At 46.6% G+C, this 25,996-nt stretch overlaps 1 protein-coding gene across 2 annotated transcripts in view; it reads right to left on the bottom strand.

Moving 5' to 3' along the window:
- RXRA (retinoid X receptor alpha) overlaps positions 1–25,996 on the bottom strand; it is a 228,971-nt gene that overhangs the window by 33,694 nt on the left and 169,281 nt on the right. The window contains exons 5-6 of one of the 2 annotated variants that reach the window (XM_032767609.2): positions 12,570–12,626; positions 2,254–2,423 (exon numbers count right to left, since the gene is read on the bottom strand). In XM_032767609.2, coding sequence (XP_032623500.1) covers positions 2,254–2,423; positions 12,570–12,626 — 227 coding nt within the window. The remainder of the gene's footprint in view (positions 1–2,253; positions 2,424–12,569; positions 12,627–25,996) is intronic. The other variant, XM_032767610.2, reaches the window with a different exon arrangement.

The raw sequence follows: 25,996 nt of genomic DNA, 5'->3' as shown, positions 1-25,996 counted from the left end.
GGGAGAAATGGTGCAATTAAATCTAGGGTAAAAATCTATTTCATCAGTGTGGATTTCTGGTTACAGAAGACAATGAGGAAGGCGTGGGGGAGAACATGTGGACTGACAAAAGACTTTCTTAGTGGAAGATCAGACACATTCTGCAAACATCTCCCTTACTATGCTCTGCCCTACAAGACCTGAAGGAATTATCAGATGGTTTTTTAGCAGTATAACAGACATGGTGCAAGTTGATTAAAAGACTCTGTATCTCCCCATCTATTGGATCTGAGCACAGTGGGCCTCAAACCACCAGTGGCACAGAAGGTATTCATTTAAATGCTGAGAGCAGGTGGCTCCTTACTGCATTCAGCTGTGCCGGGATCGGGGGCAGGCCAAGCTCAGTGAGCATGAAGTTTTCCAAACCTACCCCACTCAATTTGGGTGTGCACCACTAGCAGGAGGTCATGAATCTTTGTTTTTTTGACAGTTTAAACTTGGACTCTCTTCCCCAAGAGGAGAAATTAATTAAAACACTAAACATGTTTCCCCAGCTAAAGGGCAACCTGTGTTCTCTATTACGAAACAGAAGAACATTGCTAGACTGGGTCAAGTAGATGGTTTATATACAATGTATGTATATATTACTATATTTTTTCTTATAATCTCTGCCTTTTCCCCCCACCAATCTTAGCTACTTTCTGAGCTTTCACCCTCCATCCTATTTGATCCTGCAGTTTTTTATTCTCTTAAGTGGAGCATGAGCCCAGTGTCACTTGAGTCAGAATCAAACTCTCAAATTCTTAACAAAATTAGGCAAAATGATTAACATCACATAGTACATAAACATAACCATCAGTGTTGCCAGCTCTCATAATTTCACCACAAACCTGACAATACTTGATGTGGTTCTTAATGCTCCAGATGCTGGAGTCATGTTAGTACATGAAAAGCTCAGCTTTTCATATGATTTTGGGGGCCTGATACATAACTTTTGAATGTTTGGCATTGGGAGAAACATAATTACAATGTATTACAGCAAGGATCTCTAATTTGTCACTCAGGTTAAATACTAATAATCAGAAACCACCCTGTGAGCTTTGCCATACAGAGACATAAGAAATCTACACTTCCCACCCCACTACCAGCAAGACTGTGAATTGTTAGGATGCTTTGGACTTTATAAGGCCCTTATCCCCTCCCCCAAGGAAAAACCCCTTCAGATCAGATGCTCCCATTTTAAATGACAACTATTTCTCCCCTCCCTCCAACCAGTTGTTTCTACTTAAGAGACTTCCCAGTCCTCCAGCATCGCAGTGTCCCCCTGGTTAGAACCAAGGGGAGGGTTTTGGGGTGAAGTCACTAGCCACACCCACTGAGCCTGATGCATTATAAATTTGCTCAAACTGGGTGCTGATCTCCTCTAATATGGCAGCTATTCTCAGAGGAGCAGTTCATAGACTATAAGGCCAGAGTTGTTATAGCTGAGAACAGTCACCTAAATGAGAAAAAAAAAATGCTCTTTACAAAACAGGGCTCTTTAATGGGAGTGGTGGGGCCACATGTGGGTTCTTTATGGGGCATCTGTTGTTTAAAAAGGATTCCACTAGAGTCCTAACCTTTAGAAGGGGCTGAGCCACAACTCTGGATTCAAGCACCTCAGAACACTGAGTGGGTTTGAAGTCCAAACCCCCACCCATATATAATTTATTTATTTTACAGTGGATCCAAACAATCCTCAAATTCGTGGTGTTTAAAAACCTACAGCTCTGTTTTCCCGCTGTAACACTTTTGGACTTTAGTGATAATGGGTGTGTTTATAGAGTTAAGCTGATTGCAAGTTTTTCAAGGCAAGCCTTTTACTCCACTGTTTATGTAATATCCAGCATAATAGGCTGTGTTCTCACAATACAGATATTTTCTATGCACTCTCCCAACTGCACCTCATCATTAGCACCTGAGCACCTCCCAGACATGCAATGGTTTTATCTTCACTGCACCTATAGGAGGAAGGAAGTGTTATTCCCATTTTATAGATGGGGAAACTGAGGCACAGAGCAATCAAACATCTTATCCAAGGTTGCACAGGGTGCAGAAGAGCTGGGACTAGAACTCAGCTTTCCTGAGATTTCCAAGGGCCCCCCTTCCCCTTAACCATGCTTGTCTGCATAGTCCTGTGATGATAACATTCAAGGCCTTACCACCTTTTCACTCTGTTGCATTCCCACAAACGGGATGGTGTCAGCGCACATGGGAAAGGGCAGGCATCCTTACCGAGCTAGGAGTCAAGCCCATATTTGCCTCGATGTATGTCTCTGTCTTTGGCTCCACTGCGAGTTCAGCTTCCAGGATCTTCTCCACGGGCATGTCCTCATTGGCGCTACTTGTCGACTCCACCTCGTTCTCGTTTCGGTCCTTCCCTCGCTGCCTCTCCTCCTGCACAGCTGCAGACACAAACAGGGAAGAAGGGAGGCACCATAAGTCTATGGTTCTCAGCTCTGGGATGGGGAGTTAAAACATTGAGGTTTGGGGAGCTGTGAGGATCACTAGGCTTCAAAATCGAAAGGAATATTGACCTATGGTAGCATGAGCATCTGTTGTCATGCAGGAAGCCCGGGTTCTCTTTGACTTAACCCTTTCACTGGCATGGCCAGTGGGGACTCAGGCCTCTGGAACCCAACTGAGGAACAAAGCAAGCATTAGTTGTGAGAGGAGTCGCCGTACAGTTCTCTTGGCCCAAGAAAAGAGCTGGACTGGCCACATGCATCTCTGCAAACAAGTTTGGGAGCAGAACCTAAAGAGATTTCTCCAGATTTCCCCCTCCCTCCCCTCCGCAAAAATTTGTCCTTGACCAGAGTTTGGGCTGCTGCAAAGAACCCCTCTCTTGGAAAGAAACTCTAAAAGATTAAGGAACTTGCAGTAAAGAGCTAAGGAGGAAGCCAGACACAGGTGATGCAGCTGAAGGGAATGGATCAGTGCTGGGACAGGGAGAGAAAAGGGAGCTGCTGGGTGGCAGGATGGAGGAATCCCAAAGAAAAAAGGAAAATAATTATTTTTAAGCGTGAGTCCAGCTAGCCCAACCACTTCTGGAGGCTGTCCAGGGTGAATTTCCAAAGAGGGGTCACAGGGTTTTTCAGCTGCTTGATTTCCACTGACATTGATGGCTGCTCCAGACCATTATTATTACAGTACCACCTAGAGGTCTCAGCTGAGCTCAGGGCCCAGTCATGCAACAGGCTGTATGTGCACCAAGGAGGAGACAACCCCTGCCCAGAGTTCTGGGCATCTAAATAGACAAGACACACACACACGAAGGAAGCATTATTATTCCCATTTTACTGCCAGGGCACTGAGTCAGGGAGAGAGAAAGTGACTTGTCCAAGGCTACACAGGAAGTCAGTAGCAGAACTAGGAATTGAGCCCCAGTCTCCTGAATCCCAGCATTTGTGCCTTCTCCTCAAGACAGTCCTTCTCCTCACTTGTGTCTTTGAAGATTCGATCCCTCGACACTGAAAGGCAGTTTGTTTCTGCACCTGAGTTCTTTCCATGTTGTCAAGGGCTTTGATGTCATGTGTTAAGACAAGCGAAACACTCAGCCCGTGAAACCCTCCCACCCATCCAGCTTGGCCCAGTCTCACCTGAATTCCATCCCCATCTTGTCATGTGTCTGCTCTACTTTGACCGTCCCGGTCCCAGTTTAGAATCTGGCATTAGAAGCAACAGTGAGTCACCAATATTTAAAAAATGATAGAAGGGCAAAAAACCCCATCCACTCCCTTGTGACATTTGGAAGAGGAAAGACACCAAGTGAGAACTGAAGATTAAAAGCTGGCTGATCAGAACCTTACAGCGCACTGTCCAGCCCTGAGTCACACACAGACACTGAGGAAAGGGAATGGCTCCCGAGTTGTCCACACCACTTCCAGGGAACACAACAGATCTGGAAAGCAAACCCTTTAATGATATGGGAAAAGCCACTGCAAAAACCCTTGTTGTCCAGTCCTTCCTACCTGGTTGTCATCCCAAGATGCCAGCAGGAAAGTCCCCGAGCAGCCACTAGACCTCCCACGGATCTAGAAAAAAGGCCTTTTGCAAGAGGACTCCTAGGGAATGCAGAGTGTACCAACCCTTCCTCCCCTCTGAGGCCGTAACACTGCCAGCCACGTGGCCCTACCTACCAGCATGTGGAGACGGAGGGGATAACTGCAATACGCATTCCCGGTGTGCTGCCCAGAGGTAACGGCCCAGTCCCATATTCTCTGTCTCTAGAAAGCTGGCTTCTCCCTTCCACCTCGCTTGGTACATAACATGTTAATTTTCCAGGATAACATACGATGCCACATACTTTACTGAAAGATGCTGCTTCTCTTGAGAGTGGCATGACCTAGGTGTCTACATTCAGATCTGGGAGACAGGATCCTCCTGTGTTCTGGTTCTTACTCTGATACTGATTCCCTCTGGGACCAAGGGCTTAGCACTTAACCTTTCTGCCTCAGTTCCCCAAATCTATGTCACGAGGATAATCTTACCTATCTCACAAGGATGTCAGGACCATGACTTAGCTAGAGTCTGAAAAAGGGCTCTGAAGAGGAAAAATACTGTATAAGTGGGTTATTATTGATTATTATTATTCATGCCAGTCTCCATTTAAATGTAGCACACACCATTTCAATGGCAATAACCTAAGAAAGCAGCACATTATGTAGCTAATTGCATTATCTGATCTTTCCAAATACAAAATCAAGCTTTAGAAATGTAAAAGAGTCAATGAGTCATCTCATTCATCCACTCCCTAGTACAGAATTGTTTCCTGCAATCTACATTCTAGCCCATTCTAGTCCAGAACGACTCCAGCCATGGAGCGTCTATTGCTTGCCATGAAAAACAACCATCATTTCACCCAGTTATTTGCTTAGTATTGAAAGAAGCTCAATAATGCAGAGAAAACACTATTAGCAGCTATCCTAATCCATTATCTCTTTGCTGGATGCGAAGCTGATTATGTGAGCTAATGGGAAGTAACAGGACACAGAGATTGTTCCATTGAAATCAGCACAGTACATAACACAATAAAGCTTTTAAATCAGATTATCAGGTAAACTGGCTCCATGCCACGTGCAAACATAAAATAACAAAAAATATGGGAAATTCAAACACATGCTAAAAGATTACACAATAGAATATGGCAATCGTGTTAGTCTTAAACTCATCCTCTATGTCTAGATCATGCAAATGCTTTTCAATTTTATTGTTAGCCTCCTGTCTTAAACTGTGGAGTAGTGTTGTTACTCTGCTGTTAAACAGCAATCACATTCCACCCCAGAGGTGGACGCACCTCTGTGGCGGGTAAAGTGATTCTTGTACATAGATATATATGTCACTACATATCTCTATAGTCTCTAAAGTGCTTTGGGATCCTTTGAGCTAAAAGGTGCTGTGTAAAAATAAGTACTTAGTTTTGCAAACTGATCTAAAGTTTTGTACTGTGTTTGCTACATCTCTAAAGGCACAATGCAATATCTGCTAAGTGGGGAGTCAGAACCTGATATTCTGCTGTTGTAAAGCAGCATAGATCCCAATTGATCTTACATCAGCCCAGGATCTGGCCCTGGTCGGACTTGAATTTTTCTATTACCTTTTATAGGCTGACATTAGCTCCTCAATCTCCCTGTTACGGGGGACAGAGGTGCCTCTCTCTCTCTCTCTCTCAACTGTCAGACGCCTAGAACTTTATTGCTCATAATGTCAACCTTTCATTCAATCTCACAGATGCGGCCCCCTTAACTGGAACTCCTTTGGGCACGTTACGGGAGACAAATTGGCTACAAATGACGCTGAGCAAGCCAAAAACCCAATTTAAAAACTTACGGCAGAGGCAGCCCTGAGCAAATGGGAATTTAACAATGACTTAGGCTCCAAAGATCTAATATACAATAGCAGCAAGTTTCGAAGAAAGAGTGCAGACAATGAGTCCTTGCTCTGAAAGTAACAATTACCACGGGAACAGGCTAAATTCTCCCTCGTCAGGAGTTTTTACAGTGACTGGAAGTCTTTCTAAATAAACACGCTGGTTCAACCACAGGTTATTGGACCCAATCAGAGTGTCACTGGGTGACACTCTATGACCTCAAGAGGTCTGACTGGATGATCACAACCGTCCCTTCTGACCATAGATCTATGAATCCTGATCCAAAGGAAACCCACTGAAATGCCCTCAGGTATGAGAAGCTGTACGTGGGTATGGAGACAGCAGATCTTACAGAACATGATGGGACAGGGAGACACCTGAACAGGTTTCACTAGTGAAGAAAGTGAATCTGGCTGATGGTATAAGTGATAGACAACAGATGGAAAAGACACAGAGAAGCCAGAGAGAGAGAATATATAAGTATTGTTGTTATTACTGATCACTGCTGAAAAGCACTACACCAAAGAGTTTGTTCCATAGGCAGTCTGTGCTTGTGGCTGGTGGAAAGCTGACTCTCAATTCTGCTCAACCCAAGTCTAAACCCTTGAGGCAGACTTGCTCCAGCCCGGCAGGTCAAGACAATGCCACCTGGTTAGCAGAAGCAGATAGCACGTTGTCATCAAATGCCCCAGGTCCAAAACGAAAACAGAAACCCTGCAGTAAATTCCCAGTGAGGCAGCTTGCTGTCTTGCCGGTTCAGAGCTTCCATGGTCGCAAGGCATGACGGGATAGCATAATCTGTTTTGTGGTCTATTTTAAAGAGCGGGAGATCCCCAATATCAGAATATGGTTTCCCTCCACTTCTTCTGACATGGGTACATCCTCCTCTCGCCTTTCCAACCACATCTTCACACACACACCTCACCGTTTGTAAGCTCATCCTTCCATTCGCTCCTCTTATCAACCATGTGAAAACGAAAGGTCTGACAAGAATGAAAAGTGATAGCTACAATTTTCCATCATCACTGAATTCGACCTCTCTCCCCAGCGAGGACAAAAGGCATCATGCATGTGGGTGCACATCTGGATGAAGTCACAAAGGAAAACTAGCACAATGGTTTCATTCCAGTCTTTAGTGGATTCATACCCATATCAGAAAGTTCTGCCCAATTAACAGTCTCTACTCAAGAGAAGCCCAGGGCTGGAATAACAAGCATCTGGATTCACCTCCAACGTGTTGTTTTTTAGCCATTAGCATTGTCTATGTTACTAGGCAATTGAGAAACAAGTCTTGTGGGTAAACGTTTGGATTTATAGGAGATTTCTATCCCCACTGTCACATAGATTCATAGATTCTAGGACTGGGAGGGACATCGAGAGCAGTGGCAGCTCCAGGCCCCAGCATGCCAAGCATGTACTTGGGGTGGCATGCCACGGAGGGCACTCTGCCGGTCGCCAGGAAGGTGGCAGGCAGGCAGCCTTCAGCAGCATTGCCTGCAGAGGGTCCGCTGGTCCCACAGCTTCGGTGGACCTCCCGCGGACATGCCTGCGGAGGGTCCGCTGGTCCTACGGCTTAGGTGGACCTCCTGCAGGCATGCCTGCAGACGGTCTACTGGTCCCGCGGCTCCGCAGACCCTCCGCAGGCACGCCCGTGGGAGGTCCACCGGAGCCACGGGACCGGCGACCGGCAGAGAGCACCCCGCGGCATGCCACCGTGCTTGGGGCGGCAAAATGTCTAGAGCCGCCCCTGATCAAGAGGTCATCGAGTCCAGTCCCCTGCCCCCATGGCAGGACCAAATACTGTCTTGACCATCCCTGATAGACATTTATCTAACCTACTCTTAAATATCTCCAGAGATGGAGATTCCACAACCTCCCTAGGCAATTTATTCCAGTGTTTAACCACCCTGACAGTTAGAATTTTTCCTAATGTCCAACCTAAACCTCCCTTGCTGCAGTTAGCCCCATTGCTTCTTGTTCTTTCGTTAGAAGCTAATGAACAAGTTTTCTCCTCCTCCTGATGACACCTTTTGATACCTGAAACTGTTATCATGTCCCTCTCAGTCTCCTTTCCAAACTAAACAACCAATTCTGTCAGCAGGTCATGTTCTCTAGACTTAATCATTCTTGTTGCTCTTCTATGGACCTTCTCCAATTTCTCATATCTTTCTTGAAATGCGGGCCCAGAACTGGACATAATACTCCAGTTGAAGCCTAACCGACGCAGAGTAGAGTGGAAGAATGACTTCTTGTGTCTTGCTCACAACACATCTGTTAAGCATCCCAGAATCATGTTTGCTTTTTTTGCAACAGCATCACACTCTGACTCATATTTAGCTTGTGGTCCACTATAACCCTTGACCCTTCTGCCGTACTCCTTCCTAGACAGTCCTTTCCCATTCTGTATGTGTGAAACTGATTGTTCCTTCCTAAGGGAGCACTTTGCATTTGTCTTTATAAACTTCATCCTGTTTACCTCAGACCATTTCTCCAATTGTCCAGATCATTTGAATTTTGACCCTGTCTCCACAGCAAGTGCATCCTCCCAGTTTGGTATCATTCTCAAACTTAAATAAGCGTACTTCTATGCCAACATCTAAGTCGTTGATGAAGATATTGAACAGAGCCGGTCCCAAAACAGACCGCTGCGGAACCCCACTTGTTATAGCCTTTCCAGCAGGATTGGGAACATTAATCATACTCCTGAGTACGGTTATCCAGCCAGTTATGCACCACCTTATAGTAGCCCCATCTGAGCTGTATTTGCCTAGTTTATGATAAGAATCTCATGCGAGACTGTATCAAATGCCTTACCAAAGTCTAGGTATACACATCCACCGCTGCTCCCTTATCCACAAGACTCATTATCCTATCAAGAAAGCTATCAATGGTTTGACATGATTTTGTTCTTTAACAAATCATGCTGGCTATTCCCTATCACCTTACCCACCTTCCAACTGTTTGCAGATGATTTCTTTAATTACTTGCTCCATTATCTTCTCTGGCACAGAAGTTAAACTAACTGGTCTGTAGTTTCCTGGTTTGTTTTAATTTCCCTTTTTATAGATGGGCACTATATTTGCCCTTTTCCAGGCTTCTGGAATCTCTCCCATGAATTCTGATGGGCCACAGAATGTAGAACCGTGATGCCACGGGTATGATACATGCTGAACATGCAGGGGGAGGAGGCAGTAACATACAAGAATCAGGGGATTAGATGATTTAACGAGGAAGTAAGGGCCTGAAACTAGGAAAGTGAAAACTTATCTTAGACATTCAAGAAAATATTCTGATGTAGGGGCACTTCAGGAAGGGGGTAACTCACTAAGGGAGGTCACTCAGGAGACTAGACAGAGCACTAGTGCTGGGGGAGGCCAGATCGTACAAGACTAGGCCAGAGCAGAAGGTGAGCTCTTTAGAAAGGGAGATTTGAGGCCACCTTCACTGCTACATTCAAGTGATGCAAAACAGCTGTCAACTTGGTTTCATCAGCTGCCAAAGCCAAGTTTGCAGTTGGGTCCCATCAGCAGAGCAGTGCAAAGCAGATGGAACGTAGTAAATTTACCCCCCTGTTTTCATGCAAGTGTCCCACGGGGGGACACCACATGCTGAAGAGATGGGATCTGCAAACACAAAGTGGTGGTTGGAGCTTGAATGGTTTCCAAAGATGCCTGCGAAAGCAGCGATTGCTCTGGAAAGGTTTGAGATTGTGTGTCCGTGCTGGATTTCACATCTCATGCACGCTGCACCCCTGCGGGACGGACGGAATGAATCAGGAGCCACGCCATCCTAAACATGAGGCAAGGTTTTACTCGTAACCAGACTGATACATGGCCTGGGTTCTCCCCTCCACATACACATTCGCTCCCATCACCAGGACACTCAGAAAAATGAGACAATCAAATCACAGCACATGTACGTCCCCTCCAGTCCTATGCACCATCTGCAGCTGTTAGTTTCACAGCATCGCACTTCCAGAGGAGGGATCTTTGCAGCAGAAGCGGCTCCTGAGCCCCAGATTGGGAAGCCAACTTTCTTGTAAGGCCTCAAAGCATCAGGACTTCACAGCAGCAGCCACAGCAGAGGGCTGAAGCTCAGACTGGACAGCCCCTTGACAACCATTCCAGCCCCATCTCTGTGGCCACAGAAGGCTCCACTCTAGCAGAATCTGTGCAGTTCTCATGCAGAGAGGAGTTGTGCATGGCACAGAACACTGCTCCCTGCAAGCCCTTGCCTTGTATGGCAGCATGCAGTCGTTGCAGGGGGCAGGGCATGGCGGTGGTGGGATCTGCAGTCATGCAGCTCTGCCCATGCTCTCCCCCACATAGTTGGCTTCAGAGCTGCAGCAGACACTGCAGTCACTCCTTACCCTGCAAGTGAGTGGGGCAATTCCTCTCACTTTCCCCCATCCTGCAGCACTGCCTGGCCCTTCAGGCTCTGTGATGGGCTCAGGGCATGCTTCAAAGGAGCAGTCCTGCAGCTCTGGAACCTTGCAGTGCCCTACCATGAGCAAAAGGCAGATGTGTGCTGAGCTACAAAGCAGCGACTGGCCTGCTCTGTCATAGCTGCACAGGGAATAATTAGCTCATCCTCCCAGGCTGTGTTATTGACTGGAGAGCTATTCTCTATTGATTCTGCACTGGATGTTAAAGACCCATGTGGCCTGTACGAGCATGTGTTAGCAAGTGACAGTCCTGAGCCCCAAGTACAGAAATCAGTTAAGGACGCTTGTTAGAAATGCCGCAGGGTCCATTTTTTTTAGGTCAGCATTGCCAGCAAAAACAAACAGAACCAATCAAAGCAGACTTGTCTGCAGTGTGAAGGGGACGGAGCTGATTAAACCTGGGCACTTGTGCCCCAGTGACCCAAAGGACACTCTTCATACCATCACTGTTCTGAATGTCTGGAGGAGACCAGGCAATGGGCTACTATTTGCAGACAGGCCAGGGGTGTTGCTGTTTTCCTCTCACCGATGCATTTTTAACTAGCGTTGAGAACATGCTCTGTTCCACATAGGTCACAGCAGGGAGACGACAGAGCAGCAAGTACTCGGCAGCTCCCTGAGTGATGTTCTGTGTGGAGCAGAGCCTACGCCCCTCAGATCTTTTGTGAATGAATGTAGTGCAGATGCAAGGTGAGGCCTATTTGATGACTGGGTTTGGTGGGCGGAGTCTACAAGAACAAAAGGCCCGCCCCCTCAATTGAGGGAGGGGCCACAGAAACCAGATATCAACTCAAAGAATGAACAAACGGCAATGGAAGGCAGGGTGAAAGGAAGAAACCAGAAGGCAACACCGAGCAAAAAAGGCCAGACCACGGCTGCTGTTGCAAGGAGGCCAAGGACTCAGTGGATGCTTCCCTGGGGATCCCTGCTTGGACGCATGCATGGACAACAGACTGGACTGCCAGGGGCTGGATAAACAGTCCTGTCAGCCAAATTCCTCAGTTTATCCACTCTAATGGGCAGTGCAGACCTCCCAACACCGCCTCAATCCTGACCTGCAGGGAACACCTCTGTGGATGGGAGATGAGCTCTGTCTCCATGGCCTACTCGTATCGTGGCTTCTCAGCTGAGACTGCCAACAGCTGAGCTACTAGCAGCCAGGATATCTGTGATGTGTAGGCTCTGCGCTGAGACCCACAAATGCATCTCACACAGGCTGCCAACAGCAGCCAGACAGAGGACGACTTTTAGACCCTGCCACAGAGATTTGCGCTGTTTTGTAGGTTTGGTGGTTGTTTTTTAAGACAAAAATGATCATCCTTGACAATAAAGAGGATCCTGTATCTCTAGATGTGCCCTGGCGAAGACAAATTACAGCTGTAAAATGATTACCAGTCACACAAGCGTGCAGCGTTGCTGCAGCCAGGTGGGTCCCAGGATATTAGAGAGACAAAGTGGGTGAGGTAATAAGTCTGTGGTTCAGAAGTTCAAGGAGAAGGTGAGAGGTAGAGAGAAGGAGAAACAGAATTTGCACTTTGCAAGGAGCAAGCAAACCTGATGATGGGACTGAGTTTAACCCTTCGGTCTCAGGTTTCCTTAATGCAGACACTTCTTTTCCACTCCTGGCCTCCTGTTCGCTCTCCATCCTGGAACCCCAAGCTCTTTCCAGCGGGGATCTCTACAGTATTTTATCTGCTGCTAGTCAGCCGCGAGTGAGAATACTTCCCTCTCCCTCCCATGCCTGGAGAAACCTAACCACAGCTGAACCTCATCCACAGGAGAGCGATGTTCTAAACGAAATGCCGGTGTTTGGAAAGAGGAGGGGTCTGTTTGTTTTTTTAGGTGCAGAGAACACAATGGGGTGGATTGAGCTGGGGGGGAATAGGAGGTAGCTGGAAGGGAAAGCTGAGGATACAGCTGGATTGGCTAGTTTTGGGATTCAAGCAAATGGACTGCTTATTATCATGCAATCTGGGAGAAGGGTGCTAGGGACAAGTTCTTTAGTGGCTGTCAGGGAAGCTCTAGTCATGAAGACTTGGGACCCTGTTGCTGAATCTATTCCCTACTCCCACCTGGTCTAGGGGCTAATCACGGGGGGGAAAAGCACTGCCAGCTGACAGAGCACATGGAGCAGTTTGCAATTAGATGTTGGCGGTGGCTGTTTTAACTCCAGATATATAGATATAGAAACTTGATAGCTGCATGGCAGCTTGTCTGGTAATATTGAAATGGGAATACCTTGTTCTTCTTGGCTTCCCAGAAGTCTTGTGGGCCGGGATGGATGGTGCTCCATCCCTGTAACAGAATAAAATTTAGAAACAAAAATCATTATATCGTTTGGTGGTCGCTGCTTTTTTTTTTTTTTAATGCTGGTTTCATCTTTCCTTTGTTTACACATAGTTGCAAAGTTTGGCTTGTCATTTCAAAAAAGGGTCCCTCTCTACAAGGGGCGGGAGGGCGTTCCCTCCAAGGGACACTATGCAATGACGTTAAGGGATCGCCGTCTCAAAGTGTGTCAGTTGTGCAGGGAAGGCCTGATGAGATTGTAACCCTACTGTCCTCTCTCCTAGGAATGTGACTCTCTTAAGGAGGGAAAGGGCCTGGGTGGCCTGGATCCTAGCACTTCTCAGTATTTTCTCAATGCAGCTGGAGGATGCCTCTGTCCCAGCACACTGTGCAACTTCTGTACATCTCGATAAAGGAATAGTGTGGAAACCAAAACTCTGGGTCAGAACACCACTGATCCCAGCTCCAGATTTCGTGGCTAGTCCGGTCTCTATGATGGGGCTGAAACAAACCTTAGAGATGAATCCCACTGAACCTGGGGAGGGTTTGGATTCTGATACAGATGTTGCATTTCGGGCCCTTCTACTGTACACAGCACATCCAGCTCACACCCTGGGTAAGACACAGAGCGATCCTTCATGGTTTTTCAGGGTACAGTAGCAACAATCCAACATCCCAAGGGAATGCCACAGCGCAGCAGCACGTCACTAGGCAGCACAACTGGAACGGGAATCATGTGGGGAATTGCAACAATACTGCATGGCAAACTGGGAAAAGAATTCTCAGCTCCAGAGGGGCTAGTTGTGTGTCTCTCTCCCCTACATCAATGTGAGAGGTGAAAGATAAGACAGTGTGGTTCAGTGCACTGGGCCTCGGACTGGAATTCAGGAAACCTGGGTTCTGTTCTGGACTTTAACCTGCTGCGTGAAGTTGGCCAAGTTATTTCCCCTTTCTGCTCCTCGACTTTCCCCTCCCACTAGTCTGTCTTTCCTGTTTAGATCGTAAATTCTCAGAGTCAAAGACTATCTAGTGCTGTGTATTGATCCACTAGGAATCTGATCTCAGTTGGCCCTTCTAGCCTTTACTGTAACAACAATAGTAATAATGAGCAAGGGGCTGCAGATCACGCCTCTTCCACTCTGCACAAAGCTACTGCTGATCAGAGCGGGGAAGGATTCAACCAGCCAAGCTGGGTCTGGAATCAGCGGATACCCTGTTTCGCGTCCCTCAAGACCAGGAACCCCATCTCATGAAAGGAGCCTTTTATTACACAGCATAAGCAGCATACTTTTGAATACATTGATGCCCTATGAATCAGGTGTGTGACTGAGAACTGGGAATTCTTTCCGTTTTAATATCCTTCCGTCAGGAGACACTGTATCATAAGAACATGAGAATGGCCATACTGGGTCAGATCAAAGGTCCATCTAGCCCAGTATCCTGTCTTCCAGCAGTGGCCAATGCCAGGTGCCCCAGAGGGAATGAACAAAACAGGGAATCATGAGGTGATCCATCCTCTGTCATCCATTCCCAGCTTCTGGCAGACAGAGGCTAGGGACACCATCCCTGCCCATCCTGGCTAATAGCCATTGATGGACCTATCCTCCATGAATTTATCTAGTTCTTTTTTGAACTCTGTTATATTCTTGGCCTTCACAACATCTTCCTGCAAGGAGTTCCACAGGTTGACTGTGTGTTGTGTGAAAAAAAACTTCCTTTTGTTTGTTTTAAACCTGCTGCCTATTAATGTCATCTGGTGATCCCTAGTTCTTGTGTTATGTTGTCCTGGCTTTGTTGATTTAGTGTGGCTTTTCCATCTCTAATTAGGGTTAATCTGGGATTTGATTCAAATATATTTATTAAATGATTCTTTATTCAAAGTCAAAGTTCTACCCCAGAGTGGTACAAAACAAAGTAGCTGTCATTAACAAAGCTGGCTGGAGAAACATCAATGGAACCATATTCCATTGGAATATGCAGTTCTGTCTAAATCAAAATTTTTCACAAAATCAGGTTAATTTTCTCAGAATTTCATTTAAGAAGAAAACTGGGGGAGGGAGGGAAAGTTCCAACACAGTCAAAACAGTGCGCTGTGACGTTTTTGGAACAAAATCTTTTGATTTTTCATTTAGAAAAGACTTTAAAAAAATTTAAAGTCAAAATCTACTTAAAACATGTCAATCAACCTGAAACAATTTTTCTTCTCAGAATTTTCTTTGCAGAGAATGTGGAAATATTCAGTTTTTGATCCAGTTCAGAACAATATCAGATTCGGAAATCTCAAAATCCTTTGCGAAATAGAACTTCCATCCTCCACACAGCGCTAGTCATTAGACACAAGAGAGAACTTTTTATGAGATTTCCTCTGACCTACAAGTACAAAGTCTACCAAGATCTTTACAGAGTATTTTTTGCAGCCATCCCTTTAGCCCACGTGATTTGGTCTGGTTTTGTTCTTAAGCAGCCAGTAAGAAGCAAGGAAACAGAATAACAGGTGGCTTCTAGGAAGATTCAGGAAAAAATAACCCCCAGTCACTGCCATAATACTTCTCTTGAAAAAGAAAAGGAAGATTTTAGCCCTCGTAGTTTCAGAGAAAAGCTTGAAAACGTGATCCCTACAGGTTCAAAAACGAAAAGACAAATGACCAGAGCGCCAAAGGTATCATTAATAATAATCATGATTTTTAACCCCAATCTCAGTATTTGTGGAGCCTGACTCATGATTTTTCAGCACTTTTGTTTGACAATATTTCACCAAAGAGCTAAGGTGTCTTCTAAAGAGCTGACGTATCTTCTGAGGTTGGGACTGAAGATGCCTAAACCACTAGGACATAAGGTGCTCTGCCAGTGGAGTGAGGTCCCTCCACTCTTATACCCTTCTCTTTGCCTGTGCCTGGCCCTGTGAACTGGGAAGGGGCTGGATAACCAATTCCCAGATAAGTCCCCCTCTTAGTCAGTACTCTGAGATGAAACCTTAATGGTTCCCATCATCAGATGGGATGCAGTGCCTGATGCTTTTTAATGGGAGTGCACGCTAAGCACCCAGCTCAGTAACTCACCCAGTCTCTCATCTGTATTAACCCATCCTCTGAAAGGACTGTCCTGTTTCTGCTCAGTGAGGTCTGACAGGTGCCTCTAAGCCCAAATGCAGCCCAGAACCCAACACCTCCCCACTCAACTGCATCAGCTGCAGTTGTGTCCTGGGAGCTGAGAGCAAAGGGTCCTGGGGGTCTATGAAAGACCCAAAGACATATGACTGAGCAACAGTGACATGCTGCTGGAATGGAGAAGGCCAACAGGGAGGGTCTCTGATGCTGGAAAGCAGTGATTTATGACTGACTTGTTTGCAAGTTTCCAGGGGACTGCAGTGCCAATTCAATACCCCTTTGGATGAGGTACCCTAAGAATCCATCTGCTTAGGTCAGGCCTGAGACTGCTCCCCAGTTTGTGTAACCTACCCATTGGTATCAACAATCCTGCTTGAGAATTCAGGCTTCAATGGGCTCAGTCTTGGCTACTTTACCTGACTCCGTGAGAAGCTTTGCTGTGCAACTACGTTCATCTTTCCTTCACAGCCTTTTTGTCCATTTCAGTTTCAAGGGAGGAGCTCAGCAGGGAGGAAGATGTAACAGGTAAAGCCACTTCCAAGCAGGAGCTAGAAGATCTAGTCCCCTCCTGCCTGCACATACCATTAAGATCTCTCACAAATGTGGCACCACCCAACAGCAACGTGTGTGATGTTCCATTCCACCACGTGGACTTTGCATCCATGTCCCTGGGCACTGCGTCAAAGCCACCTGCCATTTGCAAAGCCAGATTCAACGTCCCAAAGGGCTTTTGTGTCCAAGAAGAATTTTAATGAGGGAAGCAATGGGGACAAAAGGAGACTGGATTTTCCACCAGCAGAGTTGCCACAATGAAGTATTTTGAGAGCCTCCATTAGTGCTAATATTACAGCATTTGTTTGTTTATTCAGGAAAAGCAACAGGCTATGGCAGCTTGTAATTACCACTTAGCCTGCACTAATACAGATAAGCACTTTTTTCCAAGACGAAAATGTGTACTTATAGAAATAATAACATGGAAGGGGTGCTGCTATTTTCTCACGGTGCATTTTGCTCTCACCGAAAACTAATCTAATGGAATTGAAGCTTTTCATAGGATTCAACACTCAATCCTGTTATGGGATGGGCATGATGTGAAAAGATAGATAGATGAAAAGACAGATGGAGAGAATTTTTCTGTGGTAATGAAGTGCAATCTATTACGAAACAGATCTATTGTACAGCAGGTCAGAGGGAAATGTTTTTATTTATATAGCACCATTAGCTGTGCATGGAGCTTTAGAGATATCTACAATCACAAGGACACACTGATTTCGGTGGCAGTTAGGAATCTAATTATGCTTAAGGATCTGGGCCAAGGTCCCCGCCCACAGGGGAATAGAGTACTTCTGAGAAATTCTATTCCTGGATTCAGAACAGATTTTGGTGGTGCAGGGCAGCAGTCCAGTTGCTGCATAAAGGAGTATCACACCCAGTGTTTAATCAACAATGGGGATTTTCGTCTGGCTCTTCCCCCTCCTCAGCCTTTCCTTTCTCTCCTTTTCTTTTTCTTTTTACCAAGCCCTTCTGTTTCACACCATCTCTTCTAACCACTCGAGTCACTGCGTTGAGCTAGTTTCCAATCCCACTCAAACACGTTACTGCTGTTGCTTTCCTAGCTGTGAACAAAGCCACGTGCTGCACTCTGGTATATGCACGGTGTATGAACGTGAGTTACTTACTTTCCAACCAGCCCTTCAGTGCAGGGGCACAGGAACAGGGATGCCCTTCTTGATGCTTAAACCCTATCCCTGTTCCGTGGTACGTTTCTTCTCCATCCACATCGCTCCTCCTCCTCTCTCAATGTTGCTCTCATATTTTTTAGCCCAATTCCCACTTTCAGGCTGAATTAGTATCAGAGCCATTACCAATTGCTTGGAAATACCCCAGGGAGATGCAATAGCTGCAGGTGCCACAGCTGAGCTACCACGTGATCTGGATATTTGTCTGTAAAATGTCTCTTCTCACTATCCCACCAGTCTGCCCTATTTTGCAAGATGCTTTTTTTAATAGCATGTGGCCCTCTGACCAGTGAGTGGAGAGGACACAACTGATTAGTGATCAAAGAATCATAGCACTCAGAGATGGAAAAGGCCTGCTGGGATGTTTCCCCCCAGCAGTATGTTCACCAACCCATGATCTAGTCCAGTGTTAAATGACGCAAGAGATGGGCCTAGCAAAGCTGTTCCTCAGTCCCTATTTTTAACACAGATGCCCACATGTTTTAAGAAATGGCTTTGAGAGCTCTTGACAAACAGCCTCCTGTTCCAGGGGGACTTCAATTTATCGCCAATCAGCACTAAGGACAACCAGGCCACTGTCCTTTGGTATTCGCAGACCAAAATATTACAATTGCCCAAGCACCTCCAAGAAGTCTACCACCCATTGTGTGCAGGGACTGTTTTCCGGCAGACACCCTTGTGAGAATGGACTAGCCGTTGTTAAGGGACCTGGAGCAGAGTTTCAGGTGGTAAAGAGCCCAGAGGTTAATGCTACACCCAAATACTCGAGTTCAGAAGAAAGCTTTCCCAGCTTTGGTAAGTTCCAGGTCTCTTGCTCCCAAACCCGAGACGAGAACCAAGCATCAGTGGTCAATTCCCTCTCTACGCTACAGATTGTTTCCTGGACATGACATAACTGAACTGCACACATCCTGAACAAGTTTCTGATTGCTGATTGGCCGTGCCCACCCAGTCAATATGGTGAGCGAAGCGGCACAAGCTCTGTCCACCAGGCAGGGCTTAGGGTGCAGTACAGAATGCTGAAGGGGGAGGGGGATGACCTGTTACTCATTGCCTTCAATAATGCCTGCATAAAGCTAGCAACACCGCATACAAAGGGAAGGGGAGTGGAGTGAGGATAGTCCCTGCGCAGACCCGACCGTATCTGGCCATGGTGGTTTCGTTATTGTCTACCAGATTCTAACAGATGATTCCCCATAAGAAGCAGATAAAATGCAAGGTCCCGTACTCTGACCTCACATCTGGTGATTAGTTTAACCCCATAAACGTGAGCACGGATGGCCTCGGTTACACCCCAGGACTGGTGTCCAAATGACTGTCTAATCCATTGTCTCTTTCAGCTCTCCCCAGAATCCTGAAGCGACAGCACACAAACAGGGAGGGCCACCCTGCTTCTCCTGCCCGGGAGAGTTTCCCTCACACGTTCAGCAGGGCTGCCCCCTGGGATCAAAATGCCACTGAAGACAAACAGTCTCCGTAGAAATTCTGCACGGCTGTGCTCTGCTGCCGGAACAGAGACATGCAGGGACAGAAAGCATGGGCGAATCTGGGGTGTTGGATTAGCCAGAGCCATTCATGCCAGAGATTACATACATCTCCATCCCATGGGCAAAAGGCCCTCAGTGCATGATCGATGGGATGCACATTTTCTCTCTTGTCTCTCCCTCTTGCCCTAGCGCTGCCTGATCCTCTCCTGCTACCATCCCAAACTCTCAACTATCGTTCTACTGTAGAGATAAGGATCCACCGGGACAGAAAATGAAAAAAGAAGACAATCCAGTGGTAAAGTGCATCCTTTCTGGACATTGCTATTACCAGCCTATCTTTGCTACTTACATAGCCCCACCAGCAGGAGATCTCTGTGCCTCACAATGTTTCTGTCCTCACAACATTCCTGTGAGGTCTGAGTGCCCCCATACACAGATGGTAAAACTGAGGCATGGATTGACTGATTAACTGGCCCAAGGTCACACAGGAAGTTTGTGGTAAAGCAGAAAATGGAACACAGCTCTCCTAAGTCCCAGACTAGCACTGCAACCATTGGACCATCCAGCTCACTTCAGTATTTGTTTTATGTCCTCTCACAGCAATTGTGAGCCAGCAGAACTGGAAGTACCCAGCATCTCAGGGTACTAGTAGGAATAGACAGGGGCAGGGGCAGCATCTCCTCTCCTTTTGCAATACTTCCCCTCTCCTTGTGAGTCAATGTCCTTTGCTGGCATCCTCAGGGCACAGCCTCAGGAATATTTAGTTTCCTCTCTAGCCTTCTGTGAGAGGGTGGCTGTTTTATTTACGGAGCGTTAGGAAGGACAGGTTATTGGGGATTTCCGTTCCACTACAGGTGGAATGTATTGTGTTCTGTTGCCTTTTTTATGAAGTTAGGTGTTAACCATACATTGTTAGGAATCTTGGGGCTCTTTGACCCGGGAGTGCCTGTATCCCTAAAAAATACAGTGGTACCTGACTTGACTAATTCAGCCTTAGATTCCTTTTTCTTTGGCTTCTGAACCACATATGAGTCTCTCAAAGACGGGGCTTTATATTGCTGGAAATGCAAAAAAGTTGAGAAATAAAAAGTTAAATTGTAACTCTGTCCTGTAACTTGGACCCAACATTTGTATGGGTTTTTTTTAAGTTATGCAAAATCTAAAGTTAATAGAAATATGGTCATGATTTTTTTAAATGAAAAGGCTTTTTAAAAAATGGATTTAAACATCCCTTCTGCAAATGCTGCAGCACTGGGAAGCAACAAGTGAAACTGACGGTACACAAAAGTGAAAATTATTAATCTATTGTCATCAAAGCTGAGTGAAGCGCAGAATGTAAACAAACCGCATCAATAGTTAGAAGTAACACAGGAGCCAGGTTAAGGAGATGGAGAGATGGATGTGATTTTTCAACCTGACAATAGTGTCTCTTTAAAGTTGTATTATTATTAGAATTAGAATTTTTAATGGCATGGTTTGAAGAACAAAGCATCAGACAGACAGAAGTAACAAACACATTAAACTGCAAGGACAGAATTTTGCAGTCTAAAATTACAGCTATAAATAATTGTTCTCTCTTGAACTTTGTTCTTGCAGTAGGATATGGCCATTTGCCTGCTTTTATATTCATGCAGAACAACAAGCTGGAACGCTGAATTCCCGATTTCTCTCTGGACTCCTTTCGTTCCCCACGCCCCGAGTCATGCCAGCTGCCACTTAAATGATTCGACAGGAGACAGCCAGGCTGTGGACGTCCCAGGATTTCCTGAGTGTGTGTGATTCGCAGGGGGGTAGTGGGGGGGTTGATGCACAAACCAGGGCATCAGGAGAAGGAAGTTAGGCATAGGTCAGTGGCAACTGTGTTATCGCAGGAACTGAGCTCTGACTAAGTCATTTTAGGACAGAACAAGGGGAAAGTTTGGTCACTATAAACTCAGTGATTTATTTGAGAAATTCCTAGGAGAAAAGGAGTCACAGAAAGGTCTCAGAACTGCAGGCAGAAGTAACTTAATGCGTCACTATAGCTTAAATCCATCCTCGAGTTAACTCCTTCAGTTTCAGTGGGCTAACATCGAAGGGGGATGGGGAGCAATATGCAAACCGTACTGCAAGCCTTAGGAAATGTGCAGCGAGAAGAAAGGGAAAGACATTCCTAGGCTGGGAAGCTTAATGAATGTTTAGAGTCAGGGATCACATAGATTACAAGAGGGAGAATGCCCCTGGTCCTCAAAGCACTGCTGCTCTATTGTAGACTCTATGGGGCACAGATCGTCTCTCTCTTTCTGCTGGCACAATGGGGCCCCGATCCTGAATGGACACATCCCTTTCCAAACACAAAGAAGGTAACTAGGCATGTCACTGGTTCATGCCTTTGGGAACGAGCGTGGGTTTCTTTTGCAGCAATGCAGATGGAACCTGAAGCGATTGCAGAGGCTGGCGAGGACTTTTCTGGTCTCGAGCTGGGGGGAACAGAACACCCTGCTCGAGTGGTCAGAGTAGGGTGCTGGAACTTAGCAGTAGCAGAGTCGAGATGTCAGGGCTGAAGCTGTGGCTTTTTCACTCGCTATGTACTGTGCCATGTGCACCAAGGGTGCACTATATAAATGTATAACAATAAAATCATAGTATAATATGGGATGATGGGTCCCCAGAATTAACAGATTGGGGTTCTCAGGACATGGGAAAAGGAGAGAATTCTTGTGGAGTCGGGAACCGCTGGTGCCAATAAACAGGTAAATCTGTAACAGGGAGGGAGAGATGAGGGGGGAATATGGCCCTGAGCTTCATCTTGCAGCTTTCCCAAAGTCTGCACTGTGTGAGCTGTCCCAGGACTGCCAGAGGGAGCATGAGAAAGGGCTCCCGACTGGTATTTCCTGCTTAGTTTGTGCAATCGCAGCAGAATCTCCAGTATTGGATGCAGTGGGATATCATCACACAGGACAGCAACACACAGGAAGGGAAAGGAGTAGAATTTGCCCTATCTCCAGCACTGCTTGGACGGCAAGCCTGTTGGAAGAAGCCTGGCCAGATTCCATGTTACGCTCTGGACACTGCGCTGCTCAGGTGGTGCAAAACAGATGCATATAGGCCACAGCTGGGTCAGCAAAGAAGTTTCCTGGTGGAACTCCCCAGTATTGTAAAGCTGGCAGAGACAGCTTCTTCACCAGCCGTCCCACACACTGGCATGGGGGCATGGCCAGGGGTTGGGGGGAAAGGCTGTGGGAAAGCTCCGTTCTGCTACGCCGATTCTTTCCTGGTATTAGGTCCCCTAGGGATCTTTGGCTAGGGATATTGGTTAGAGCAGCTCCTACATGATGGTCGTTGATGCCAGGATTCGGCCAGCACAGAAAAAGGAGCTGTAACTGGTTCCTTGATGCCCTCCCCCCACCCGCCCACTGTACCAAGCAGAGTTCAGACACAAAGGGCATCTTGCTGTCCATCTCTGGAAAGGCACTGGGCCAGATCCTCAGCCACTCTGATTCACACCCACTGAAGATCTGGCCCCCCTGTGTTTATCTGCCACTCGAAAAGGAGCCCCAAAACCCCATTCTCAGCACCTAAGGACTGTCCATTTGGGGTTTCTGGTTTAGACCTAATGCCCCTGGGAAACACTGGGGTAATTTTAGAGGAAACTTTTGTGCATGCAAAGATAACAGAAGATGCTCAAGTTCATCTGAACTGAAGAGCCATTGCTCTTCTTTAAGGCTCATTCTTCAGGGTTCACTGCTTCCCCACCTTCCTGCCTATTTTGATAGTCTTGTTTTCAGACTCTAATCAATCCAAAGTCACCAAGAGAGAAATCTAAGCACTGAAGATGCTGTGTGCTTCTTATCAACAGTGTCCTGCCATGGCGAGACACTGCCTCAAAGAGAAGGCTACAGACAGAAACAATGGATACTTAAAAAAACAAACCAAGCAAGCAATAATTATGGGCACGCACCCAGCTCCACTATGCTGCCTACAAAGCCTGGTGTAGTTCGATAGTAAAGCCAAACAGCATCCGGACTTGTTTCAAGTTCAATCAGAAGGATGCTGTTCACTCACAGTGGGTTGAACGACACCTAGTACTTTCTACTGTATTTTCCCAGATCTAGAAGGGATACATATCCCTCTGGTAACTGGTAGATTACTTGGTTTGCTGCAGAGGAATATAAAGTGGTACAGAATGTACAGGTCAAGATTTCGTACTAGGAGAGAGAAGGACAGAAACCTACCAGCCAACGTTCAGCCTAACTATGATGAAATAGAATGTGATGGGCAGTAACTGCGTCCATTGGGAGCATTTCAGTGGCACCTCCAGTAACACGTCGGTTAATCTTATTCAGAGAGCAACATTTATCAGGCAGACAAGACAGAGGGAGTCAGCCAAACAAGAGAAATGAAGCTGCAATTCTAGCCAACAGTGAAAGGAATTCCAGGGATCAGGAGCATTTGAAATCCCTCTCAGAAGAAAGGTGCCCTTCTTTTGAACAGCTGTAAGGCTGCCAACCAATGTGACTATGAGAAACTCACAAGGGGCCTAATCCATCCCTGATGTAACTCCACTAAGTCATCAGAGACACATTTGTCTCAAGGGCCTTCACCCCTATTCCCACATACATGTTCCATGCACACTATTGATATTTTTTGAAGCCCGCTTGGGAAGGCCACATCTACCATTTCAGTAGAACATGTGGCTGTCAAAGAGCAAGTAAAATGCATGGTGCCCGTGACTTAGATACATGAATGTCTGTGGGGCCAATGTGGAGAAGCAAAATCATTCTTAGACCCAGTGCTGGCTTTTGGCTATTCTAACAGCTCCATCCCGTGTTGAGATCACTTGGCTTCCCCTGTTCCCAACACATGGGAGCTCAGCTCCTCTGGAGAGAGAGGGGTATTCCCCAGGCTCACCTCCCTCAGAGTGTGTCCCTGTGGACAGTGGTAGCATCACTTCCCAGGGGGCTGACTCTCTGACTTCCTGTCTCACACTGCACATTGATAGTGAATTCTCTCCAGACCAGCATTCAGAACTAAAAGAAGCCCTTAGTTCAACTACCAGCAAGACCCACTGCAAGAGTCTGGCCGTGCACTGGAAAGTATTAACACAGGCGGAAAGAAGCTCCTTTCCAGGACCCCTTTGAGATTGGGTCAACCCAGTTCAGAATAACATCCTGGGTTTCTGGAAAGCTGGCATCAGGAACAAGAATCGATCTGGACCAGTTCATGGCAGTTGGGTGCGCCAGCGTTTTTTTTTCTGTAGGCTGCATTTTTAAGAGAAAAGAAATCCAGCCCCTCTGGGGGGATGCAAAAGCCTCTTTTGGCCACCTTCTGCTTGGGGGGAGAAGCCACCTGCAGACTCCGCTCCTAAGCTTGTGCTCAGATGGGCACTGCTCGTCTGAGGGGGCCGATGTACAGGAGAGATCTACCCTGGCCTGGATCAGAGTGAAGCCTCAGAGAAGGTATTTTCTGAATCTGAGCTCACAAGCTTTGCTAGTTCATGGTGGAAAACAGCAACAGGAGCTGCACTTTGCAGCATTGTACGTCTGACCCAAACAACAGAGACAGCATTGGTGATCATTGCGCACAGAGAAAGAGAAAAGGCAGGAGAGACAGTTCTTGAACCTGGGACTCTGGGCATAGTCCCAGACCATGGAGAGGGAGTCCGTGGTATGGGGGAAAAGACTACCTCCACCGACTATATTAAAAATTCCAGCTATGCGAATATAAACTGTCGACTACTCACAAATGTATTTACAGAGTGTAAGGATAAAAGCTGAAGAAATCAGTGGACGCAGGGATACCATGAGGTGGTAAACAGAAACAGGAGAGGCACTGGCCCGTACTGCCTCTTATGCCCTCAGTCCAGCGCACAAGGCGAGCTACGGTGTATGTGACACCGCTTGTTAGAATTTCTGGACTCAGGAGCATGGGGCACACGCGCATCCAGGTATGGAACACGCACAGTGATTGGCACTTAAACAGTGGTTCTCAAACTTTTTTACAGGTGACCCCTTTCACATAGAAAGCCTCTGAGTGCGACTCCCCCCCTTATAAATTAAAAACACTTTTAATATATTTAACACCATTATAAATGCTGGAGGCAAAGCGGGGTTTGGGGTGGAGGTTGACAGCTCGTCACCCCCACCACCATGTAATAACCTCGCAGCCCCCTGAGGGGCCCCAACCTCCAGTTTGAGAACCCCTGCACTTGAAGAAGAATAGAGAGACAGGGTGGGAGCTAGGTAATATTATTACTCTTTGTTATAGAGATGGGAAACTAAGGCAGAAAGAGATTAAGTGATTTGCCCAAGGTCATTCAATCTGTGGCAGAGTCACGCACTGAATTTAGCTCTCCCAAGTGCTGGTCCATTGTTTTAGCCACAAGACCATCCTTCCTCTAAGTGGAGTCTTGTTTGGGTGAGCCAAGGGAGTGGAGCCTGGTAGAGTTCCATTAGTCTTCTCCCCACCATAGTCAAACCTGGGGCAGAAGCTCTTTGTACGTGGGCTGTTTGCGGAGAGGAGACACACCACAAAATGATGCATCTTCAGGGTGTCCCTCTTTGCAGACTAACAGACGTTTTGGAGCGTGAGCTTTCATGGGTGAATACCCACTGCGTCTGACGAAGTGGGTATTCACCCACGAAAGCTCACGCTCCAAAACGTCTGTTAGTCTATAAGGTGCCACAGGATTCTCTGCTGCTTTTACAGATCCAGACTAACACAGCTACCCCTCTGATACTTGATACCTCTTTGCAGCAGTCATTAGCTGAGTGCTCATTCCTCCATCAATGCCACCTCCTCTCCCAGGCTGGCAGCACCAGGGAACTGTGTGTGTGCATGCATGTATATTATGGATTCAATTCAGAGTTCAGGGCTGAATTTGTTTCTCCAAGCATCAAAAACTGATGTCAAGGAGTGAGAGCTATACTACTTGATGCAAATCACTAACCGCATCACAATATCCTCCGCATTGGTGAAGCTCTCTGCATGGAACCTTAGTTTTGGTGAATGTCTGATACTTAACGGAAGACAAAGTACAGAAAACAAAGACTTGTGCCGCTGGCAGT

This window comes from Chelonoidis abingdonii, chromosome 24 (assembly GCF_003597395.2).
Source record: "Chelonoidis abingdonii isolate Lonesome George chromosome 24, CheloAbing_2.0, whole genome shotgun sequence".
Classification (NCBI taxonomy): domain Eukaryota; kingdom Metazoa; phylum Chordata; order Testudines; family Testudinidae; genus Chelonoidis; species Chelonoidis abingdonii.
Note: the sequence above shows the minus strand (reverse complement) of the source record. Positions and strands in the feature narration are given on the sequence as shown.